The sequence below is a fragment of the Xyrauchen texanus genome, chromosome 50 (assembly GCF_025860055.1).
Source record: "Xyrauchen texanus isolate HMW12.3.18 chromosome 50, RBS_HiC_50CHRs, whole genome shotgun sequence".
NCBI lineage: Eukaryota > Metazoa > Chordata > Actinopteri > Cypriniformes > Catostomidae > Xyrauchen > Xyrauchen texanus.
The window spans coordinates 2,410,516-2,431,206 of NC_068325.1; the positions used below are offsets into that span (position 1 = coordinate 2,410,516).

At 39.5% G+C, this 20,691-nt stretch overlaps 1 protein-coding gene across 1 annotated transcript; it reads left to right on the forward strand.

Annotated features, from left to right (window-relative positions):
- The first annotated feature begins 1,635 nt into the window (after positions 1–1,635).
- Positions 1,636–20,634, forward strand: LOC127641147 (ceruloplasmin-like). Its single transcript, XM_052123941.1, has 20 exons — positions 1,636–1,828; positions 4,288–4,532; positions 4,791–5,003; positions 6,126–6,299; positions 6,439–6,693; positions 7,166–7,331; positions 11,363–11,502; positions 12,431–12,571; positions 12,675–12,719; positions 13,322–13,536; positions 15,121–15,271; positions 15,374–15,586; positions 15,840–16,047; positions 16,620–16,759; positions 16,865–16,993; positions 17,747–17,853; positions 18,089–18,308; positions 18,447–18,586; positions 19,391–19,553; positions 20,156–20,634. The coding sequence occupies exons 1-20, from the start codon at positions 1,671–1,673 to the stop codon at positions 20,194–20,196; spliced, it is 3,264 nt and encodes a 1,087-aa protein (XP_051979901.1). The 5' UTR covers positions 1,636–1,670; the 3' UTR covers positions 20,197–20,634.
- Positions 20,635–20,691: the final 57 nt, after the last annotated feature.

The following is a 20,691-nucleotide window of genomic DNA, read 5'->3' on the forward strand; positions in this document are numbered from 1 at the left end:
AGTGTCACCGAAGAGGCCGACCTGGGAAATGGGGGCGTCCAGGAAGCGTGCCTTGTCCGCATCCCTCATCTCGACCAGGTTCAGCCACAAGTGGCGCTCCTGGACCACAAGCGTGGACATCGTCTGCCCGAGTGTGCGCACGGTGACCTTAGTTGCTCGGAGGGCGTGGTAAGTAGTCGAGCGCAGTTCTTGTAGCACACCGGGATCAGAACTACCCTCGTGTAGCTCTTTTAGAGCCTTGGCCTGATGGACCTAGAGAACGGCCATGGCGTGAAGGGCGGAAGCGGCGCTCGGACTGGACTGCCACACCCGAAGGTGGCAGCCAGGTCAAATCCTCGGTGTCTGACATCACCAAGGCGCTCTCCGATGCAGCAATCAACATTGCGTCAGGCTCACGAGCTTCGGAAGTGCAAGGCTGGCGGTGAGGCAAGGCTTGCCTATAGTGAAAACCAACCAAATTACTGATATCATAAATTAGCATTTTTACTAGTTGCAATTCAGTTGATATTAGGCATGGACATTTGCACTAGTGTAATTATTTACTGTATATAAAAATTATTTTTACTAGTAAGAATTGCATTGCTGACTAGTACAAATAAAAAGTTTGTAGTTGCGCTTTGAGTAAATGACAGATAATTGTGAAATTCTCAATTTTTATATTGATAATGTCACAAGATGTCATTACTCTCAGAAATACACATTCTAACTGTGTAATGCTGAGAGAAATTACATAATTTTTTTACATCAAGAATTTATGTTTTAACTAGTAAAAATGTAATTACAGATATCAGAAATGAGCACATTCACTAGTAGTAATTCCACTCTTGGTATCAAGAATTTGGATAGTTTCTCTGTAGTTTCTGACCTTTATTCAGGTTTAAGTCAACATGACATACATTCCCAAAACACTATTGATTAAACAAAAAGTGCAGACTTACATAATGTAAAAAAGATGACTTTTTTCAGTTCTGCAATGTTTTTCACATTAACCATCCGCAAACACATTCAAACAATACTTGAATAACTATTCTTATTAGTATTACTGTATCGAAACTCTGCAGTATTGAAAACTACACACAATATCCCATCTTTATCCCATTTCACTTGTCCAAACAATTTATGTACCGAATTCAAATACAAATGCAGAATAGTAAAACATTTGTTAGCAAAAAAGACAATTCTGTCATTATTTATTCACACTTGTGTAAAAATATCATTAAGTAGTCCATATAACTTGTACACTATATTGCAAGTCTTTTGAAGCTGTACAATTTCTTTATGTGAGAAACAGACCAAACATTTTTACTTATCTTCCACTCCATTTTAGTTCTCTCGTTGGCACCTAAATGGCAAGACAGGTTGTGCCAGGTTTGATGACAATAATGTCTAAATTTAACATTAAATATTGAATTGAAATCTCAATTATCAGACAGTTTGTTGAAAACAACTGACCCTGGCTTTTCTGATAGACAGAAGTTCCCAGAGTTAATGGGGTCACATATTTCCAGTAAACTCATCAGGTCACATACTGCAAGACAGCCCACTTCTATGTATTAGTCCACTGTCACTTGTCCTCATCTGCTGTGATTGGTTGACTGATGTCACTATGTAACATTTAAAGCAGTGAAGCATTCTGCTCTTTTTTGATATCCAGATCCCACTGATGCAGAATGAAGGGGCTGCAGTGGACGCTACTCGTGGTTTTGTGTTGTGCTGGAATTGCATCCTGCATCACGAGGGAATATTTCATTGCCATTAAGGAGATTCAGTGGGATTATGCTCCTAGTGGGATAAATCTGATTCGGAACAAAACCATAAAGGAGGATGAGTGAGTACAAACACTTCTGAGAAGTTGTGTACTTCACAACATGAGTTACGAGTTCTGTCTGGAATAAATGTGTTTACAGTATATATGATTTAAATGTGCACCCAGTAATTTGTTGCTAAATATAAAGAAATAAAAGGTATTTAAAAATAATACATAAAAAATGATGTACATTCACATGAGATGAAGACTCCACTTAAATCAGTCTTCTAGAAAAAGCTGATTTGTTCTACAGTAAATGGAACCGGGTGCACCCTCATGGGTGTTGCCAAGCTGAGATCATATGACCTGATAAATACTCGCTTTAGGTCAGTAATTTCCCTCTCACTTTTGAAACCGACACTTTTTATTGAGGAATAAATTAATAATACACCCAGAAACATGCATGCAATTAGGGAATTTCTAAGGAGCCACTTAGAGGACAGGGGTGGAATTTATTTTCTAAAAGAGATTTTCAATCCCTCGCAATAGTTTGCGTTCCTTAGCAATACGTTTTGTGTTCCCTCACAATACGTTTAGAGTTCTCTTGCAATAGTTTGAAGGAACTCAAAACTTATTGTGAGGAAATGCAAAATTTATTGCGAATGAAAACAAAATGTATTGTGAGAGAAATCAAACTTTTGCAAAGGAACTCAAAACTTACTGTGACCGAATGCAAAAGTTAGTATGAGGGAAAGCAAACTGTATTGTGATTGAATGCAAACTATTGCAAGGAAATGCAAAACTGATTGCTAGAAAGTACTTATTGCGAGGGAAATTATGCAAACTTTTGCAAAATAATTTAAAAGTTATTGCGAGGGAAATGTAAGCGCAGCGTAGTTCTAGAGGGAAGACTAGCAGCTGTACATCATCGCACCATTAGCTGGGTAATTCCCAGCCAATCACATGTAAGCCGTTGCTTTATAAGTCTTCTCACAATCTATCACATTGCTGTTTCAGTGTGCTAACACAGCAACCTCCACCACCACCAGTTGAGTCCCGTCCTGCACGTGGGTAGGCTCCTCGCCCCTGCCTCCTATCTCCGTCAGGATATGACGGTTCCGAGTACAACTTCTTTGGACCGCCATACGCCAAAGAGAGACATTACTTTTCTGTTTTATATTCATCAAATAAATGTCATCTTCAATCTCACTCAAGTCTTCAAGTCTTCCGGATAGAACTCAAATCTTAGTGCAAAGGAAAGAAAACTATTGTGAGGAAATGCAAAATTTATTGTGAGAGAACTCAAACATTTGCAAGGGAACACAAAACTTACAGCAAGGGAATGCAAAACTCAGTGTGCATTCCTTAGCAGAAAGTTTTGCTTTCCCTTGCACTAAGTTTTGTGTTCCCTCACAATAATTTTTAGTTCCTCTGCAGTAGTTTGCGTTCTCTCACAATAGGTTTTGAGTTCCTTTGCAGTTGTGTGAGTTCCCTTGCAGAAAGTTTTGCTTTCCCTCGTATTAAGTTTGCATTCCCTCGCAATAACTTTTAAATTATTTGGCAAGAGTTTGCATTACCTCGAAATAGTTTGCATTCTCTCGCAATACATTTTGAATTCCCTCACAATATGTTTCGAGTTCCTTTGCGATAGTTTGCGTTCCCTCGCAAAACGTTTTGTTTTATTTCCCTCGCTCTAAGATTTGAGTTCCTTTGCAAGAGTTTTCATCGCAATAGTGTGCTTTCCCTCGCAATAAGTTCTAGGTATCCTTGCAATCATTTTTGTGTTCCCTTGCACTAAGTTTTGCGTTCCCTCACAATGACTTTTGAGTTTCTTTGCAAAAGTTTGCATTAACCTACAATAGTGTGCGTTTCCTCGCAGAAAGTTTTGCTTTCCCTCATACTAAGTTTTGCGTTTACTCACACTAGTTTGCTTCACTTCGCACTAAGCTTTATGTTCACTCGCAATAACTGAGAATACCATGTAAATTCATAGTGATCAAATATAATATCCATCCATCCATCGTCAACCGCTTATCCTGTGTACAGGGTCGCAGGGGGCTGGAGCCTATCCCAGCTAACATTGGGCGAAAGGCGGGGGACACCCTGGACAGGTCGCCAGTCCATCGCAGGGCCACACATAGACAGACATACACTCACAATCAAATATAATATAAATATTATAAATATTGGTAAATCTACTCATAGCTTTGAGCCATATTTTCCTATACCATGACCACTGGGGGTCTATAACACTGTAAAAAAAAATTCTCAGTTAAATTTATCCTAAAACATTCATAGACAAAATCAACCTGAATAGAAGAAGTTACAAATGAACATTTTATTAGAATGTCTTGGTTTTAAACATTTAAAGGTTTAATGTCTGCAATGTAATTGTTATTGCTGCTTGACTTTCACAAAAATGTATTTGAACCTGGGTAAGAGGTTACTTGCATTAACACTTTCTTAAATGATGTAAATTATTAAGTAAGCTGTTCTATATGAGAAATCTTCACAGACAGAACTGTTATGGTGTTTGACAGAGATGCACAGGTGTTTCTGGAGAGGGGCGAGCGTCGGATTGGGCGGGTGTATAAGAAGGCAGTGTACCATCAATATACTGATGCCACCTACAGGCAGGAGATAGAAAAGCCGAAGTGGCTGGGCTACCTAGGGCCCCTCATCAGTGCAGAGGAAGATGACACGGTTATTGTACATCTGAAAAATATGGCCAAACGAGCGTACTCCATTCATGCTCACGGCCTGAGCTACAACAAGACTCATGAAGGTTTGCGTCCATTGGTGGATGTTTCTACAATTGTGGCTACTTTTGGCCCTGTGGACATTTTTGGAATGAAATGGCAAACTCCTTTTTCTTTCCAAGCTTGAATGAATCATTAACATATTTTATGTATACTAAATACTAACAATTACATATTATTTTCAAAATGTTTTCATACTTTGGCTAAATAAAACATTAAAATGATTCACAATAAATCTTTTTTTTTTCTGTTGAATTTATCATACTGTGAAATTGTCTTTCCAGGAGCTCTGTATCCCGATTCATCAGAGAAGATGGAGAAAACAGATGATTCTGTAGCCCCTGGGAAGTCCTTCACATACATTTGGACTCTACCTGCTTCCCACAGTCCTGCTAAAGATGACACTAACTGCCTGACGAGAATATACCACTCTCATGTTAAAGCCCCTAAAGACATCGCCTCAGGTCTCATTGGACCTCTCATCATATGTAAAAAAGGTACAAGTAATTTTCTTTGGGTTTGGTTTTAGGCACAATGCAAAGTCCTAACACTAATCTAACCTTAAGACTAACCCTAACATTTGGTTTTTGACACACTATCGGTTAGGTTTAGGTTTAAGGTTTAGGGTAGGGAGGTACACTATTTTGTTGATTTAAAATTCGATAGAGCATTAACCTTTAAACCCTCATCTGGGGAGTGTTTCCCAAAAGCATAGTTAGCCAACTATGGTCCCACGTTCCATCATTACCAACATAGTTAACGATTTAATGTTTCCCGAAACCGTTGTTCAAACGAACATTCTGTGTTTTGAAAGTTCTCCACCTGTGGTTAGAAGTATAGTTCCTTGTTGTGTGGACATCATTTGACATCGCTGAGGCTTCTGTATCTTTCATTCCATATATGTTTATTTCTGTCTAAACTTTCGATACATGCATTTAAGAAAAAAAAAACATTTCCGGGGTTTGGCAAAAAGTGTCATTCTGAAATGTCACGTAAATGCGATTGAAGCCTTTTTAAGGACAAAGGCTGAGAAGAGAAAGTGCTTTATCCCATACGATTTCTGTCGGGGAACACTGCTTTTATGTGTTTATGATAATGCATAAGTGTGCAGTTAATATGTTTTTTACGAGTGCATATGCTCAAGTGCATCAGGGGAACACCGAAGTCTAAGGAAACCAACCTATTTTTATTACTCCACCCCCTGAGTTACGTCATTAACGACAGCTCAACCAATGTGGTTTGAGTGATGAATGTGTGACATAGCTACTACAGTTTTGAGAAACAGTTGTGATTTGCTAGTTAATTTCTACAACGATGTATCCTGCTATGGTGGTTACGCAGTGAGTTACATCTTTACTACCCTGTTTGGGAGAACATTTAACTTGCTTTCAACGCCACAAAGTGGACATTTCATCTTAGAACTGACCCACTTCATGTAAGGAACAATGTAATATAATTTTGCAAAAATGCCACCATAGTCACATTATTGTCATAAGATCAGGCTGACAATATAACAACAATTTCTTGTTTTTGCTCGTACAGAATATTATACAAATGTTGAGTAATACTTCATAGACCAGCAAAAATGACTGAATCATTTTTGTTTGTGTAATTCTCAGGCTCTCTGGATGTCCATGGCGATAAGTCAGGTGACTATCTTTACACCTTGATGTTTACGGTGTCTGACGAGAATCTCAGCTGGTATTTGGATGAAAACATCAAGACTTACTGCTCAGCGACTGCCAAAGTCAACAAAGATGATGAGGGTTTTCAGGAGAGCAATAAAATGCACTGTGAGTACACTAATAATATCCCAGATGATTCTGGTCAATGTAGGTCAAATCCTGTTCTAGAATCTTCTGAAAACTACTCTGTACCCATGAGTAAATCTTGAGGCAGAAATATCCATTTCCTGTGTCCACTTTGTTGTAGCTATTAACGGTTATGTCTACGGAAATTTGCCGGATCTCAGTATGTGTATGGGCAATAAGATCCACTGGCACCTGTTTGGGATGGGGAACGAGGTGGACATTCACTCAGCATACTTCCACGGACAGGTGTTGACGGACAGACAGCACCATGTTGACACTGTCAGTCTGTTCCCGGCTACATTTGTCAATGTGGAGATGGTGGCGGATAATCCCGGCCAATGGCTGCTAAGCTGTCAAGTTAACGACCATCTCGGAGGTACAGTGGGGTTAGATCAGCGCCTTTCAAGTCTTGTTATAATTTTGGGGTTTTATTTCACAATAAAAAATCTAAACTAGCCACAAACTTGCCGCAACTTTGCAGCAAATTTCCCACTTGTTATTTTCACAAGCAAATGAGCTTTTGATTCACCGCAAATGTTTGCCAGAAGTTTGCAGCTGTTCGCCAGTTTTGGTGAACCTCCGGCAGACCTTTGGTAACAATGGACAATTTTCTGCACGTTTGCCGCAAAGCTCATTTAATTTGAAAATTATCACTGGCAAATTTGCTGCAAGTTTACGGAACATATAATGGCCAATTCCAATAAGAAATGCTTTCTACCTGTCAGTTATCTTGCGTGTTTGCATTTAACAGATAAAAGTCAGATGTTAACGCTTATTGCCCCGTAAAGTCATAAATGATGCTTACAAATTTTAATGTGTTGAATTAATTACATTTCTCCCCCTATTAGCTGGCATGCAAGCCATTTTTGAGATTAAGCAGTGTTTCCCAAATGTGCATAAACCCAGACCATTTGGAGAAGTGAGACAGTATTTCATCGCCGCTGAGGAAATCATATGGGATTATGGGCCGACGGAGATAAACCAATATTCAGGAAAGAAACTTGTTGATGACAGGTAACAAATTTTTTTTAAAGAATAGTTCACTAAAAAAGAAAATTCTCTCATCATTTACTCACCCTCATGTCATCCTCTCGGCTCTGTAAATCCACACAATCAAGTGGATGGTGACCAAAATTGTAAAGCTTCAAAAAGCAGATAAAGGAAGCATAAAATAAATCAATTCGACTCCAGTGTTTTAATCCATATCGTCTGAAGCGATATGGTTGGTGTGGGTGAGGAACAGATACATTTTGAAGTCCTTTTTTACTATAAACCTTTAAACTTTAACTTTCACATTCTTCTTTTGTTTCTGGCAATTCTCATTCCCCTTCTGTCACTCACTCGAAGTTGTGTCTGTGAAGTGAAACTAGGGGTCTCTGAGCTTTGAGAAAAGTCCAATAAGAATTGACGAACAAAATTTGCATGTCGTGCATCTGTTTAGTCAGATTTTTTCTTTGAAGCCGAGCGGTTGTGTGTTCAGCAAGCTACAATTCCACTACTGTTCCACTAAGCACTTCTACAGAGTTTTTGCTGTTGGATCTTGTGGCACGTTACCAGCGGCTTTCTCTTCTCTGCACGCCAGTGCAGTCTACGCCCCTGGGTGCTTCGACAGCGCTTCTAAAAGAGCAAACACCCTCTAAAAGAATATTTTCACTATAAGAGTAACACACCGGCATTGAACGTCTTTTTAAAGATGCCTTTCCGCCTTTGTGTAGTTCCTGGATGCGGCAGATATCTTTCCGCTTCTGACGGTCATGGGCACTGCCTCACATGTCTGGGCTGCGATCACACTGAGGCAGCATTTATGAATGGTTCATTGCAAGAAAATGACCATGGCAACATTGCGATCGTGGCTTTCCTTCCTCCGGTTGGCGATGTACACGATCTGGGGAGTACAGCGGGAGCATTTCACCGGGTGAATCCCCACGAACCACCCGCCCCCAGCACGCTCGTTTGCCCCCTTCCGGGTCCAATGCGAGACCAGCTCGCCTCACAGCTAGTCTGATGTCACCTCCAGACCCCCCGAGCTGGATGAGAATATCGGCGCTGCATCGGAACCGCCTTCAGGTCTGCTCGCCCAGTCTAAGCCCGACGCGCAGATGTCCTGTATACTTGCCCAGTCCGCCGTGTGTGCTGGGCTGGACCAGAACTCCCCATACCGCCTCAGCTCTCACGGCTAGACGATTGGTTCCTCGGGTTAGGGCACCACTTACAGCCTTCACAAAGGTTGCAAAGGCAGCCCTTGCCCCGCTAAGGAAAGTGGGCATCCACCTACTCAATTCAAGTTCAAGTTCAAGTTCATTTTATTTATATAGCACATTTTATAACAGCCACTGACTGACCAAAGTGCTTTACAGAACTACAAAATTAAAAGACACCAACACCATGTGTAGTAGCACATCATAAAACAGTACAACAAGGTTAAGAACACCTTAAAACGGGAGACGTCCAAGCAGTCTCAGAGACTATCAGTAGTAGAAAATAAAAACAGAGAAAACAGTAACAGGTTTAATACTAGTATCATACTCGAAGGAGAGAAATATAAAATAGACAGAAAAAAATATATAAGTATAAATATATCTATAGAAACACCCATACACACACACATACACATACGTATATATATATACATACACACACATACATACACACACATATATGTACACATATACACATACATATACACGTATATGCACCTTATTTGTAGGCCAAAGAGAACAAGTGCGTTTTTAAAAGTGACTTAAAAGAAATCACAGAAGGGGCTATCCGAACGTCCAAGGGCAAATTGTTCCACAACCGAGGCCCAACCACAGAAAAGGCTCGATCCCCTACGTTTAAGTCTGCATTGAGGGACTTGTAACAGATTTTTTTACCTGATCTCAGACTTCTTGACGGCGTGTAAGGTTGAAGCAGTTCAGTTAGGTAGCTAGGCTTGGTTGCATAGAGCTTTGTACACAAATAACAGGATTTTAAACTCAGTTCTGAAATGAATGGGCAACCAGTGAAGAGACCTCAGAATTGGGGTGATGTGGTCACTTTTCCGACCATTTGTGAGGAATCTTGCAGCGGCATTTTGCACCAGTTGAAGACGAGCTGTTTGCGTTTCGAGATACCGCAGTAAAGTGAATTGCAGTTATCTACACGTGTGGTGATAAAAGCATGAACAGCCATCTCAAGAGTTTTGTGATTAAGAAAAGGTTTGACTTTTGACAACAGCCGCAGGTGATAAAAACTAGAGCTTATTACAGAAGAGATTTGCTTTTCAAAATTTAAAGACTCATCCAGACAAACGCCCAAGTTCCGCACACTTGCAGAACTAAATGCCGCTAGTCTGCCTAGGTCAAAGGTAACAGCCTGGGGATTACCAGTGGACCCGAAAACAATGATCTCTGTTTTGTTTTCATTTAAAAAAAAAATAATTTATCCAGCCAAAATTTTACTTCATCCAGACAACCTAACAATGATGAAAGGGCAGAGGGATCATTTCTCTTGATTGGAACATACAATTGGGTGTCGTCTGCATAGCAGTGAAAAGATACCCCATGTCTTCTTAGAATGGTGCCCAGTGGTAAGATGTAGAGGGAAAAGAGAGAAGGCGCTAAAATAGAACCTTGAGGAAGGCCACAAGTTAGATGCGCAGCAGACGAAGAGCAATTTCCTAGCTTTACTCTGAAAGTACGACCCGAGAGATAAGATTGGAATTACCCACCGCGCCACTTCCATGTGTGGCTCATAAGCCCATGTGACATATTTGCCACATGTGACCTCCCCAGCCTGGGCAGGATGTGGTCTCCACGAGGTCTTTTCCCCCTGAAAGAATAGGAGTTGGAAAAGAACACCTTCCCCGATGCATGTTATAGCATTAGATGGCCCCAGCCGTATCTAATAGCCCTATGGAAAACCCAGAGAGAGAAAAGGCTGCATCTGGCATGGCCTGCTCCCATGCTTGGCACGTCGCTTTGTCCCCTCAAGAGCAGAGGGATGCCGGGAACCTAAAAAGAGTATGACGTTTTTCTTTGGGGCGTTGGGGAAAGTTACATGCAGCCTGGTGCGGGCAGCTCCTTTGGCACGCAACAGCTTGCTTGCACCCACATCATTAGTTCACGTAACATGGTTCAGTGTCATGGCATTATTGGATAGGGACCCCTAGTGTCACTTCGCTGACACAACGTCGAAGGGGAATGTCTAGATTACTGTCGTAACCCCCGTTCCCTGATGGAGGGAACGAGACGTTGTGTCACAATACTGTACCAACCACTGTAACGGCCGAACCTTATTCTTGGCTCCTCAGTGCAAAACCTGACTAAATAGATGCACGATTCTGTTCCTGGCTACATATTAATTCAGCACGATTCTCAAGAGAGACCCCTAGTGTCACTTCACCGACACAACATCTCGTTCCCTCCATCAAGGAATGGGGGTTACGACAGTAACCTAGATGTTCTTTGTGCTTATTGCCACCTACTGGGTAGGGAAGAGAATTTATAGCAAAAAAGGGCATATTGATATAGAGAATTTTCTTTTTTGGATGAACTATCCCTTTAAAATCTTTGTTTTGAACAGGACTCTTTAACAGGGTCTGCTGCGGTACTACAGGGGTATGGAAATTATTGTTTGATCAACTGAACTATTTTTGTGAAAAAATGAAAAGATGCATTAAACAAAAATAAAATGTATAGTTAACTTTAAAGCTAAACTACAGCTAAATGTTTACCATCCCTTACATGTGAAAATTGAAATATAAAATGTAATATACAATATGACTGTACATCAATATACATTATTTTAACTGCTTTGCAGTGTATCCATCATAACAAAGTATATAAATACAGGTACATTGATATGGTACTATATGCATGTAATTTTAAGCCAGGCTTAATGCAACACTTGGTTTTATTTAATATGTAACTCCTGGCTCTGTCTTTATCCACCAAGGGGTCCTTGGCCAGAAAAGGTTTAAAGAACCCTAGCTTAGATTCATGTTGAAATTATGGGGCATGTCCTTTTGTTCCTTGAATTTGTGCTTGTGTTTCTCATATTCACAGTGTATCTGACACATACTTTGATAACTATAATGACCGCATCGGGGGCAAATACAAAAAGGTGCAATATGTGGAATACACTGATGCGACATTCACCAAGCGCAAAGAGAGGACGCCTGAGGAGCAACACCTGGGCATTTTAGGTAATAAAATTGCTATTTACAGGGGTAATGTCTAGATGGTAAGTGTTGTGCTGTGGAAACACACATGAGAGTACTTTTGCTGCTTCCTACATTTGCTGCTGGTTTAGGGTGAATCCAACTAGAGTTTCTTGACACAAAGACACATTTACATGGGGCAAACTCAACCCGTCAGTAACATAAAATTAGATGTTTAGTCATGATAACTCTCTGAATAAATTTAAGGTGTTATGTAAAGATGGTAGGGTTGGTCTTGGCAGACTAAATCTGCTTACGCTGTTGCAGCTGCTGCTGCTGCAGAGCAAGTATGAAAACTTGTTACTGCTAGAAAATGCACAGACACGCTGTGTTGAGCTTGAAAGACACACTGCTGCTGCTGCACAATTAGACATTCGTAAGACATGGTGCATCAAGCATGGAGGATATCACAGGACTGTAAAATCCCTGTGAACCAGATCTAAACCTGTGGTGCTGAGGAGGAGGAGGGTTTCAGAGAGAAAACTCTCATAGCACACTGCAGGGAAACTGGTTTATCTGCAAACAACAAAGCAATTACAATTTTAGACAAAGAGAGAGTACACAAATTGATTGGCCAAGAGATTACATGTCAAAGAACCTATCATCTTTGACCATAGAATATGCAAGCCAATTGACTAATAGATTACATGTAGAGTTTTATGACTGAACTTAATTTAATCTGCCTTCGTCTTATAGATGCTGCTGTCCATAGAACTTAAGTTGTACATATGCTGTATTAAATACTCCATGGCTTTAACTTTGAAAGTTAATTAATTTAGCACATTTAGCAGTATATCGCAGAGAAACTACTTTATTAGCTGTGACTTCAGGAGAAATCAAAACACGTTGTGTAATTATTTACAATGTTGAGATCACTGAAAACACAAATGAACCTCTTTAATTTGTATTGCAGGTCCAATCATCAGAGCGGAGGAAGAGGACACAATTAAAGTGACATTTAGAAATAAAGCGAGCAGGCCTTACAGTATTCAACCTCATGGAGTGCAATATAGCATCGAAATGGACGGCACACTCTACCACAATGTCCTTGAAGGTAACGAATGGTCCTTATTACATAAATACGTAAAAACATACAGGAATCACACACCTGAAAACAATGATCTTATTCTGTTATTTTGATTTATGTTCTAACGCAGAGTCATACACTGCCAAAAAGCTCCGGGAACTCAAGAAAGAAGCAAGTAAGAGAATGATCTCAATGATATTGAGAAAGCTCGAGTAATGAAGGGTTATGTGATAGCAGACTGTCTACTGAGTCTAATGTTGCATCACAGTCAGGGTTTATTTCGTAAAAGTGTATTTTACAGCCCAGGCAGAACTCAAACAAATCAGTACAAATCTATGAGGGAGCGAAGTTCGCCCTCTGTATAATCTGACTGATTAGTGAGTGCAAGACTGGATTTGCAGAGTAAACAAAGAAATTCATCAATTTTAAGTGTGCAAACTTTAATGTCAATGTCATATCAAAATTAATCAAACAGACTCCACACCCAGGTCAAAAAGCCTCCTATAAGTGGGTGTCCTCCTCAATCCACTGCTGAATTGGACATACATTTAATTTTAAATACAAATTAAGTCCTGCCCTACATTTCCATTGAATATTATGTTTCATTCTGAATATTTATAGAAGTAAAATTATTTGTAAATACTCATTCATGTTGTATTTAATATTTATACAGTAATACTTAACACAGGATAAACTAAATTCTGGAAAATATAATAATAAATAATCTTTAAAGTATAATTTGTCTAAATTAAGTTGAGTTGTCTTGATCTCTTTCAGGAGTGGTCAAGCCACTTCCTGCTGCAATGGTCCGTCCTGACACCACCTATCAATATGAGTGGGTGGTGCCCAAGGGTGGAGGACCTACCAAAAATGACCCTGACTGCATCACCTACCTGTACTACTCTGCAGTGGATCCCGTTCGTGACACCAACTCAGGGCTTGTTGGACCCCTTCTGATCTGCAAACCCAAAACCCTAAAATCAGGGAAGCAGGTGTGAGGTGGACGCAGAACTATTAAAAATAATCTATTCTGTAACAGTTAGGGATTTGCAAAACTACATATTTTTGACTAGTCGGTCTTGTCAAAGCCCTGTATAATTACGCTAGTTTAAGTACGTTTCCACAAGACATCAATCAGGCCTTGCTGTTTAACAGCTAGACAGAATGTAATATCATCACCTTAGAAAATGCAATGGTCAAGCAGCTGAACACAGAGCAAGAGGCAATGCAATGGTTAATGACATCCATCTGCATGTGTACATAAGACTGACAGTAATTGGATTCATATATTTTGCCGGTGGATTTGTTGCAAAAGTACTGCTTTGATGGATTTAAAGGGCATTGTGACAAGGAGGAGGGCGGGGTGGGCCGTGAGTTTGCACAGCCGGCCCAAATCTGGCTAATCAGCCGAGGAGAGAGATAAAGCCGAGCCAGATGTGGCAGTTCGAGAGAGAGAGAGAGAGAGAGAGAGAGAGAGAGACACACGCAGATTATGTTTATGTCTTTTTAAGTTTTCATAAAACATTATTTTGACTGTTCAGCCGGTTCCCGCCTCCTCCTTGCCCATTGTAAACCCTGTTACATTGGTTCCGAAACCCACAAGGGAGGATGGATATCCTGTCATGGAGTCCTCGCCACACCATCTGCGAGGGGAGGGGGGCTCGCTGCCGGCCGCCTGGAAACGGTGGAGCCGCAGCCAGGGATGTACGGGCACGGTCCCAGCCACCAGAATGCGGAGGGGCATTCCAACCACCAGGGGTCGGAGGACTCACTCCAGTTCGCCCAGGGAGGAGCGGCTGTCAACCGCCAGAGGGTGGAGGAGTGGTCGAGGACGGGGCAATGGCGTGTCTGGGAACCGGCGATCAAATTTTTTTTTCTCCTCTCTCTCTCTCTTGCACTGTCACTCTGCCTTGCACTTTCACTCACCCCTTGTCTCCCTCCCAGGTCTCGAAAGGCGGGGAAAGCCTGCAGTCAGGCACTGCCGGAAGGGCGACGTCCCCCCTTGGAAAAGAGTAGGAGGGATGTACGTCATGCCAGGGTTCCCCGGCCTGAGGCAAAAGAGGGAGGAGTGTGATGAGGAGGAGGGTGGGGCTGGGACATGAGTGTGCACAGCCGGCCCCCAATCAGGCTAATCAGCCAAGGAGAGGGAAAAAGCCAAGCTGGATGCGCTTGTTAGAGAGAGAGAGAGAGAGAGAGAGAGAGAGAGAAAGAGAGATAGAGAGAGAGAGATAGAGAGCCACAGAAGCAGCTGCCATGTGTGTTTATATATGTCTTTGTAAGTTCTCATTAAACATAATTTTGACTGTTCAACCAGTTCCCTCCTCCTTCTTGCCCATTGTAAACCCTGTTACAGGGATGTATTTAGAGACGTAACATCTTATCTGAGTTACAGTTACTGCTAGTGAGTTTAAGCACACTGCACTGTCAAAACATATCTAGATCAAATCTACATAAACTTACTAGTTGAACTTACTAATTGACAAGGAAGTTGTTGGACCAAACCTAGTAACACCGCTTTGGTAATAACTTGGCCAACGTTTGTTTTATTCTATTCCTTTTTTTTCTTTGCGATCCAGAAAAATGTGGAAAAAGAGTTTCACCTTTTCGCAACCGTGTTTGATGAGAACTTGAGCTGGTATTTGGATGACAACATCAACAGATCCGTAAAACGGCCAAAATCTGTCAAGAAAGATGATGAAGACTTTCAGGAGTCCAATAAAATGCACTGTGAGCACTAGTCAGAATCCTCAAACAAATGCTTATTTCTTTAGGACACAAACCATATCCTTCACTTTATCACCCAATTAAACATTTACTGTTCATCCACAGCACTCAATGGATTCATGTATGGAAATCTGAAAGGCTTGAATATGTGTAAAGGTGATAAGGTGTCCTGGCATCTGTCTGGTCTGGGATCAGAAGCAGATATTCATGGACTTTACTTTGAAGGCAACAGATTCATATACAAAGGAACCAGGAAAGATACCATCAATGTGTTTCCTCATGTCTCTCACACTGTCATCATGGAGCCTGACAGCATGGGTAACCTTCCATCATTCCCTTTTCTCTCTATGATCTCATTGTGGCGAAGAGCAATTATGTTCTATACCAAACAGGAACATGTGACTGCATCAAGGCACTTTACAGCTCATCCAGTCAGAATTTAGAGTCAGAACTATGCGTTTAAGAAAACTGCTTACCTTAATATTTTGCATAGACATGCATATTGAAGTAACATCATCAAAGTAATAAACACATTTTGCTGATCTGATAATGTCGTGTGCGGTGTCTGCAGGTCAGTTTGAGGTGGTGTGTAAAACCACGGATCATTACCATGCTGGAATGAGAGCCAACTACACCGTGGAGAAGTGTCACTTTTGGAACCGTCAATCTGATATGATGATGCATCAGAAGAAGTATTATATTGCTGCTGTGGAGATGGACTGGGATTATTCGCCTAGCCGCACATGGGAGGAGCAGTTGAACCATAATCTGAAGGACAGGTATATACTAAGATCTTAACAGTTTGTTCACTGAAAGGTGTCTTCACCCAACAGTGCCCACCCACCTGTTTTAACAGTCTTGGTCCTGGAAGTATTTTTCCCATTCATTCTCATTTTTTTCCAAAGGATTTTCATAAAATCCTAGAAAAATTGGTTCTAAGCCATGAACAAAACCAACCAGCTCTAGAGTGAATCCCAACATTACAAACTTTGATTTGAAGGAAAAAAGGTTTAAAAATTGGATGAAAAGAAAAAGATACAAAGTGTGTGCTTTACGTAAAATCTTAGAAGTAGTTTGAGAATGTAGGAAGACCGACTTGATTGCATCATTCACAGTATGTGATGGGAGTGTGCTTTTTTGGATGCGATTCTCTGATTGGTGGATCCTTTCACCTCAGGATCATGGGTAGTGTAGTTCATTACCAGGAATTCCGCTATTATAAAAAAAAACTTCAATTAATGCACTGGAGGATTTTTACTTCCAGAACCCGACAGTTGCGCTCTGTTGTGCTCTATTTGTAAAATGTGAAAGTACCTTCATGTATAAATCATATTAATTAATAAATATTCAGCCCAGGCAATGAATTCCTCAAGAAAGAGGGTAAATTTATCGGTTCAAAATACAAGAAGGTTTTGTACCGAGAGTACACTGATGAAACCTTCACCAAACCCAAAGACAGACCAGCTGATATGGAACACTTGGGGATTATGGGTAAGTATCTGCAGCTCATGCTGTAGACAAGTGCTTAATTCATCATTTGCTGTAAATGTTTTTAAACCTACAAAATATGCTAAATTGTGATATTGTTCACCTCAGGACCCATGATCCATGGTGACGTGGGGGAAAAAGTGAAGATTGTGTTTAAAAACATGGCTAAGAGGCTGTACTCTATACATGCTCATGGGGTTAAAACTGACAGTCCTCGGATCACTCCAACACGTCCAGGTAAATATTGTGCTGATATGACAAGATCTTAAAAAAAAAAAACACCAAGGCACTTTTTCGAACTCCTAAACCGTTAGTCCATTTTGAACGAAATTAAAATAAAAAATGTTAATCATTCAGAAGAGTTGCTAGGTAAATTGGGCCACTGCCAAAAAGTTTATTGGCTTATATCTTCTGAACGATTTGATGAATCAAAATTATTTTGATACTATTTTGATACTTTTTTTTACATGAGGGACTCTACATGATACATACAAAATTTTGTGCAAATCGGACTAATAGTCTAGTAGTTTTAATTATAATTTTTTTTCAGAAAACTCAAAATGGCTGCCAGGGGCATCTAATAGATGTGTCTAATCCTTTGAATGTTAGTATATTCAGGGTTTCTTATGTTCAAATATCAGAGAATTTAAAAATTGTGGGTTCTAAGTAATGAGAACAAATAAAAACTTAAAATAAATTGTGGAAAAGTAATTAAAATTCCTATAGTGAATTATATTTTTCCTCAAAGTGCTCAGCTCTAAAATAAAATATCAGTTAGAAACTGCTCTTTTTTAGTAATAGCTCTATAAAATCGTGTTAAAAATCCTTATCCAGTAATAATGAACATCTAGAAAAGACATGGAAATTCATTGGTCAAAAATGACCCATGACCTCTACTCAACATTTTCAGTCTATTTGATGTTCAACAACTTTTAATACATGTATTGTTTATAATAAAGTTTAAAAATATATATATTTTGCTTACCCAAGGTGAAACTCAAACATACACATGGTACATACCAAAGACTGCTGGGCCGACAGAAGAACAAGAAGAATGCAGTGTTGGAGCGTATTACTCTAATGTAGATGTTATCAAGGTATCTAAACATAATTTCAAACTCTCATATCTTTTGACTAAAAAGTATCCGTTTCACAGAATATACTTCCTTTTACAACCAATGAAACCAAATGTATCATGGGGCTATTTTTATGTCAGAACCAGTTTAAATCTAATCTTTTGATAAAATCCATAAATGTCTACTCCCTATCTAAGAAAACAACTATAATGATTCATATATTTGCAATGCAAATTTGAAATCTGAATCTCTGCAGGACATGTACAGTGGTTTGATCGGGCCTCTGGTCATCTGCAGAAAAAATCTGGCACGGAAACTGGGATTCAAGAAAGAGCTTGAGGAGTTTGCTTTGCTGTTCATGGTGTTTGATGAGAATCAATCCTGGTATCTGGATGACAACATCAAAACTCATGTTAAAAATCCTCCTAAAACGTTGAAGGAGGATAAGGAGTTTATTGAAAGCAACAAGATGCACGGTTAGGGTCAAACCATTTGTGAAACAATACATTTAGTGACACCTAGCATCTAGGTGTCTTTTGGAACCTCCAAATGCTATTTAATGTGGGTCTGCTGTGTTGATGGTAAATCATTGGCCATTCATTTGTCCAATACAGGCATCAATGGCTTAGTCTATGGAAATCTTAAAGGGCTCAACATGCGGGTGGGAGATAAAGTATACTGGTATCTGATGGGGATGGGTAATGAGGTGGACATACACACTGCACACTTTCATGGACACAGCTTTGACTACAAGGTAAAGCATCTGTCAATCTGTCTATCCATTCATTCATTCATATCCTATACTATCCTATCCATCCAATGGTTTAAAAAACATTTGGAATTTATCCATCCATTCATTCATCCATCTATCTACCAATCCATCCATTTATCCAATGCAATAGATGGGTTAAACATTCATCCATTCATTCATCCATCCATCGATTCCAATCCCATCCCATCCCATCCCATCCAATACATGGGTAAGCCATCCATCAATCCAAACAATGGGTTAACTATTCATCCATACATCAATGCCAATCCCATCCCAATCCCATCCATACATTGATTCCAGTCCCATCCCAATCCATCCATCCTTCCATCCATTCATCCCAATCCATTAAATGGGTTGAAAAAACATTTATTATTTAAACAACGTAAAGAATCCATTAATTCAATTTATGCCATCCATTCATTCATCCATATACCCATCATTCCACCCATTCATACAATACAATAGAATACAATGGGTAAACCACCATTCCATAAATCAATTCCAATCCCATACATCCCAATACAATGGGTTAAAAAACATTAAAAATTTAGACAAGGTAAAGAATACATCTATCTACCAATTCCAATGGGTTATCCATCAATCAATCCATCCATTTATCCCATCCATCCATTTTTCATAATCTAATCCATTCCCATCCCATCCATCCATCCATCCATCTGTTTCTCTCCGTCCGTCCATTCGTCCAAAAAACATTTAGAATAGAGATTTTGTCTACAATGATATCTTTAAGAGTAGCAGTGTGATGACTGTGTGTCAATCCTGCAGATTGGTGGTACTCATCGAGCAGACGTGTTTGATCTGTTCCCCGGAATGTTCCAGACGGTGATCATGCGTCCACTGTATACTGGCACATGGCTGCTACACTGTCATGTGACCGACCACATACAGGCCGGAATGGCGACAACATACACAGTACTCGACAAAGATGGTGAGTTTAGGTTTTGGATAGACGCTTTGGAAAAAAAGTGTCTGTTAAATTACTTCATGTAAAATGTGATTCATTGAAGTATTTTAAAGCACAAGAAATAACACATTGCAAAGCATATATTTTAGCTTATAATTACATTTAAGACACAGATCATAAATGAGTCTGTTATATATCAGTCTTTACATTTGTAATCATGCTAGAGCGGAACACTAAAGTCATACTTTTAAATGTATGGATTTCACCGCATTACAGAACAAAATAATAAAGCAAGTGGTATATGCAAACAAATGATTCTAGAGCTTTTCTCAGAACTACACTTGAATTTGACTTTTAATCAACTGGTTTCTTGGTGATTTCAGTGGATGTATGAAGGCAGTTTTATTCAAGTTTATACAGGAGTCTAAAAAGAAGAACCAAAGGTGGAGTTCAGCAGATAAATTATGAACATGTTCCACTAACATTTGACAATCACAAAGTGTCCAAATAATATTTAAAATAAATGACACTTGCTTTGGTCTCATTCAAACATTTTTAAGTGTGACTTTAGTGTCTAAATGTACAAAACAAATCATTTATATATACATGTGTTTTTATTTTTTCAGGAAAAAAGAGGGGCTTCCTGGGTTTGTTTGGTAGAGGTTAAATAACCCCTTGTGTGTAACAGGAAGTGTGCTTTTTTTTTTACCTGACTTTTCTAAATGAACAATTGTAATTGTACATGATGCTTTCATTGTCTCTGTATGCAAAAGAAAAGAATACAATTTCCTATCCTGGGTTAAAGTAATTGTTAAAAAGCATATTTAAAAAATATTTGTCTAAATTAAGGTAAGACTAAAAAGTGAGTTATCGTAGTACTAGAATAATTATTAAAATATAATAAATGAGTACACAAGAATATTTCAGATATGAGCAGTACACAAGATGCTGTAAATCAATGTAATTTATGAACAAAAACTGCATAAGACTTTTAAACATATTGTGATTCAATCTAAAATATGAGATGATATATGCATTATGGGTAATTTGCACAAACATTTGACATCATGAGATGAAGATACATAACATTTCCACAAATTCAGTGCAAACCTAAAAATCAATAAAAAAAATTAAATTGTACATCAAATTGTCAATCATTATA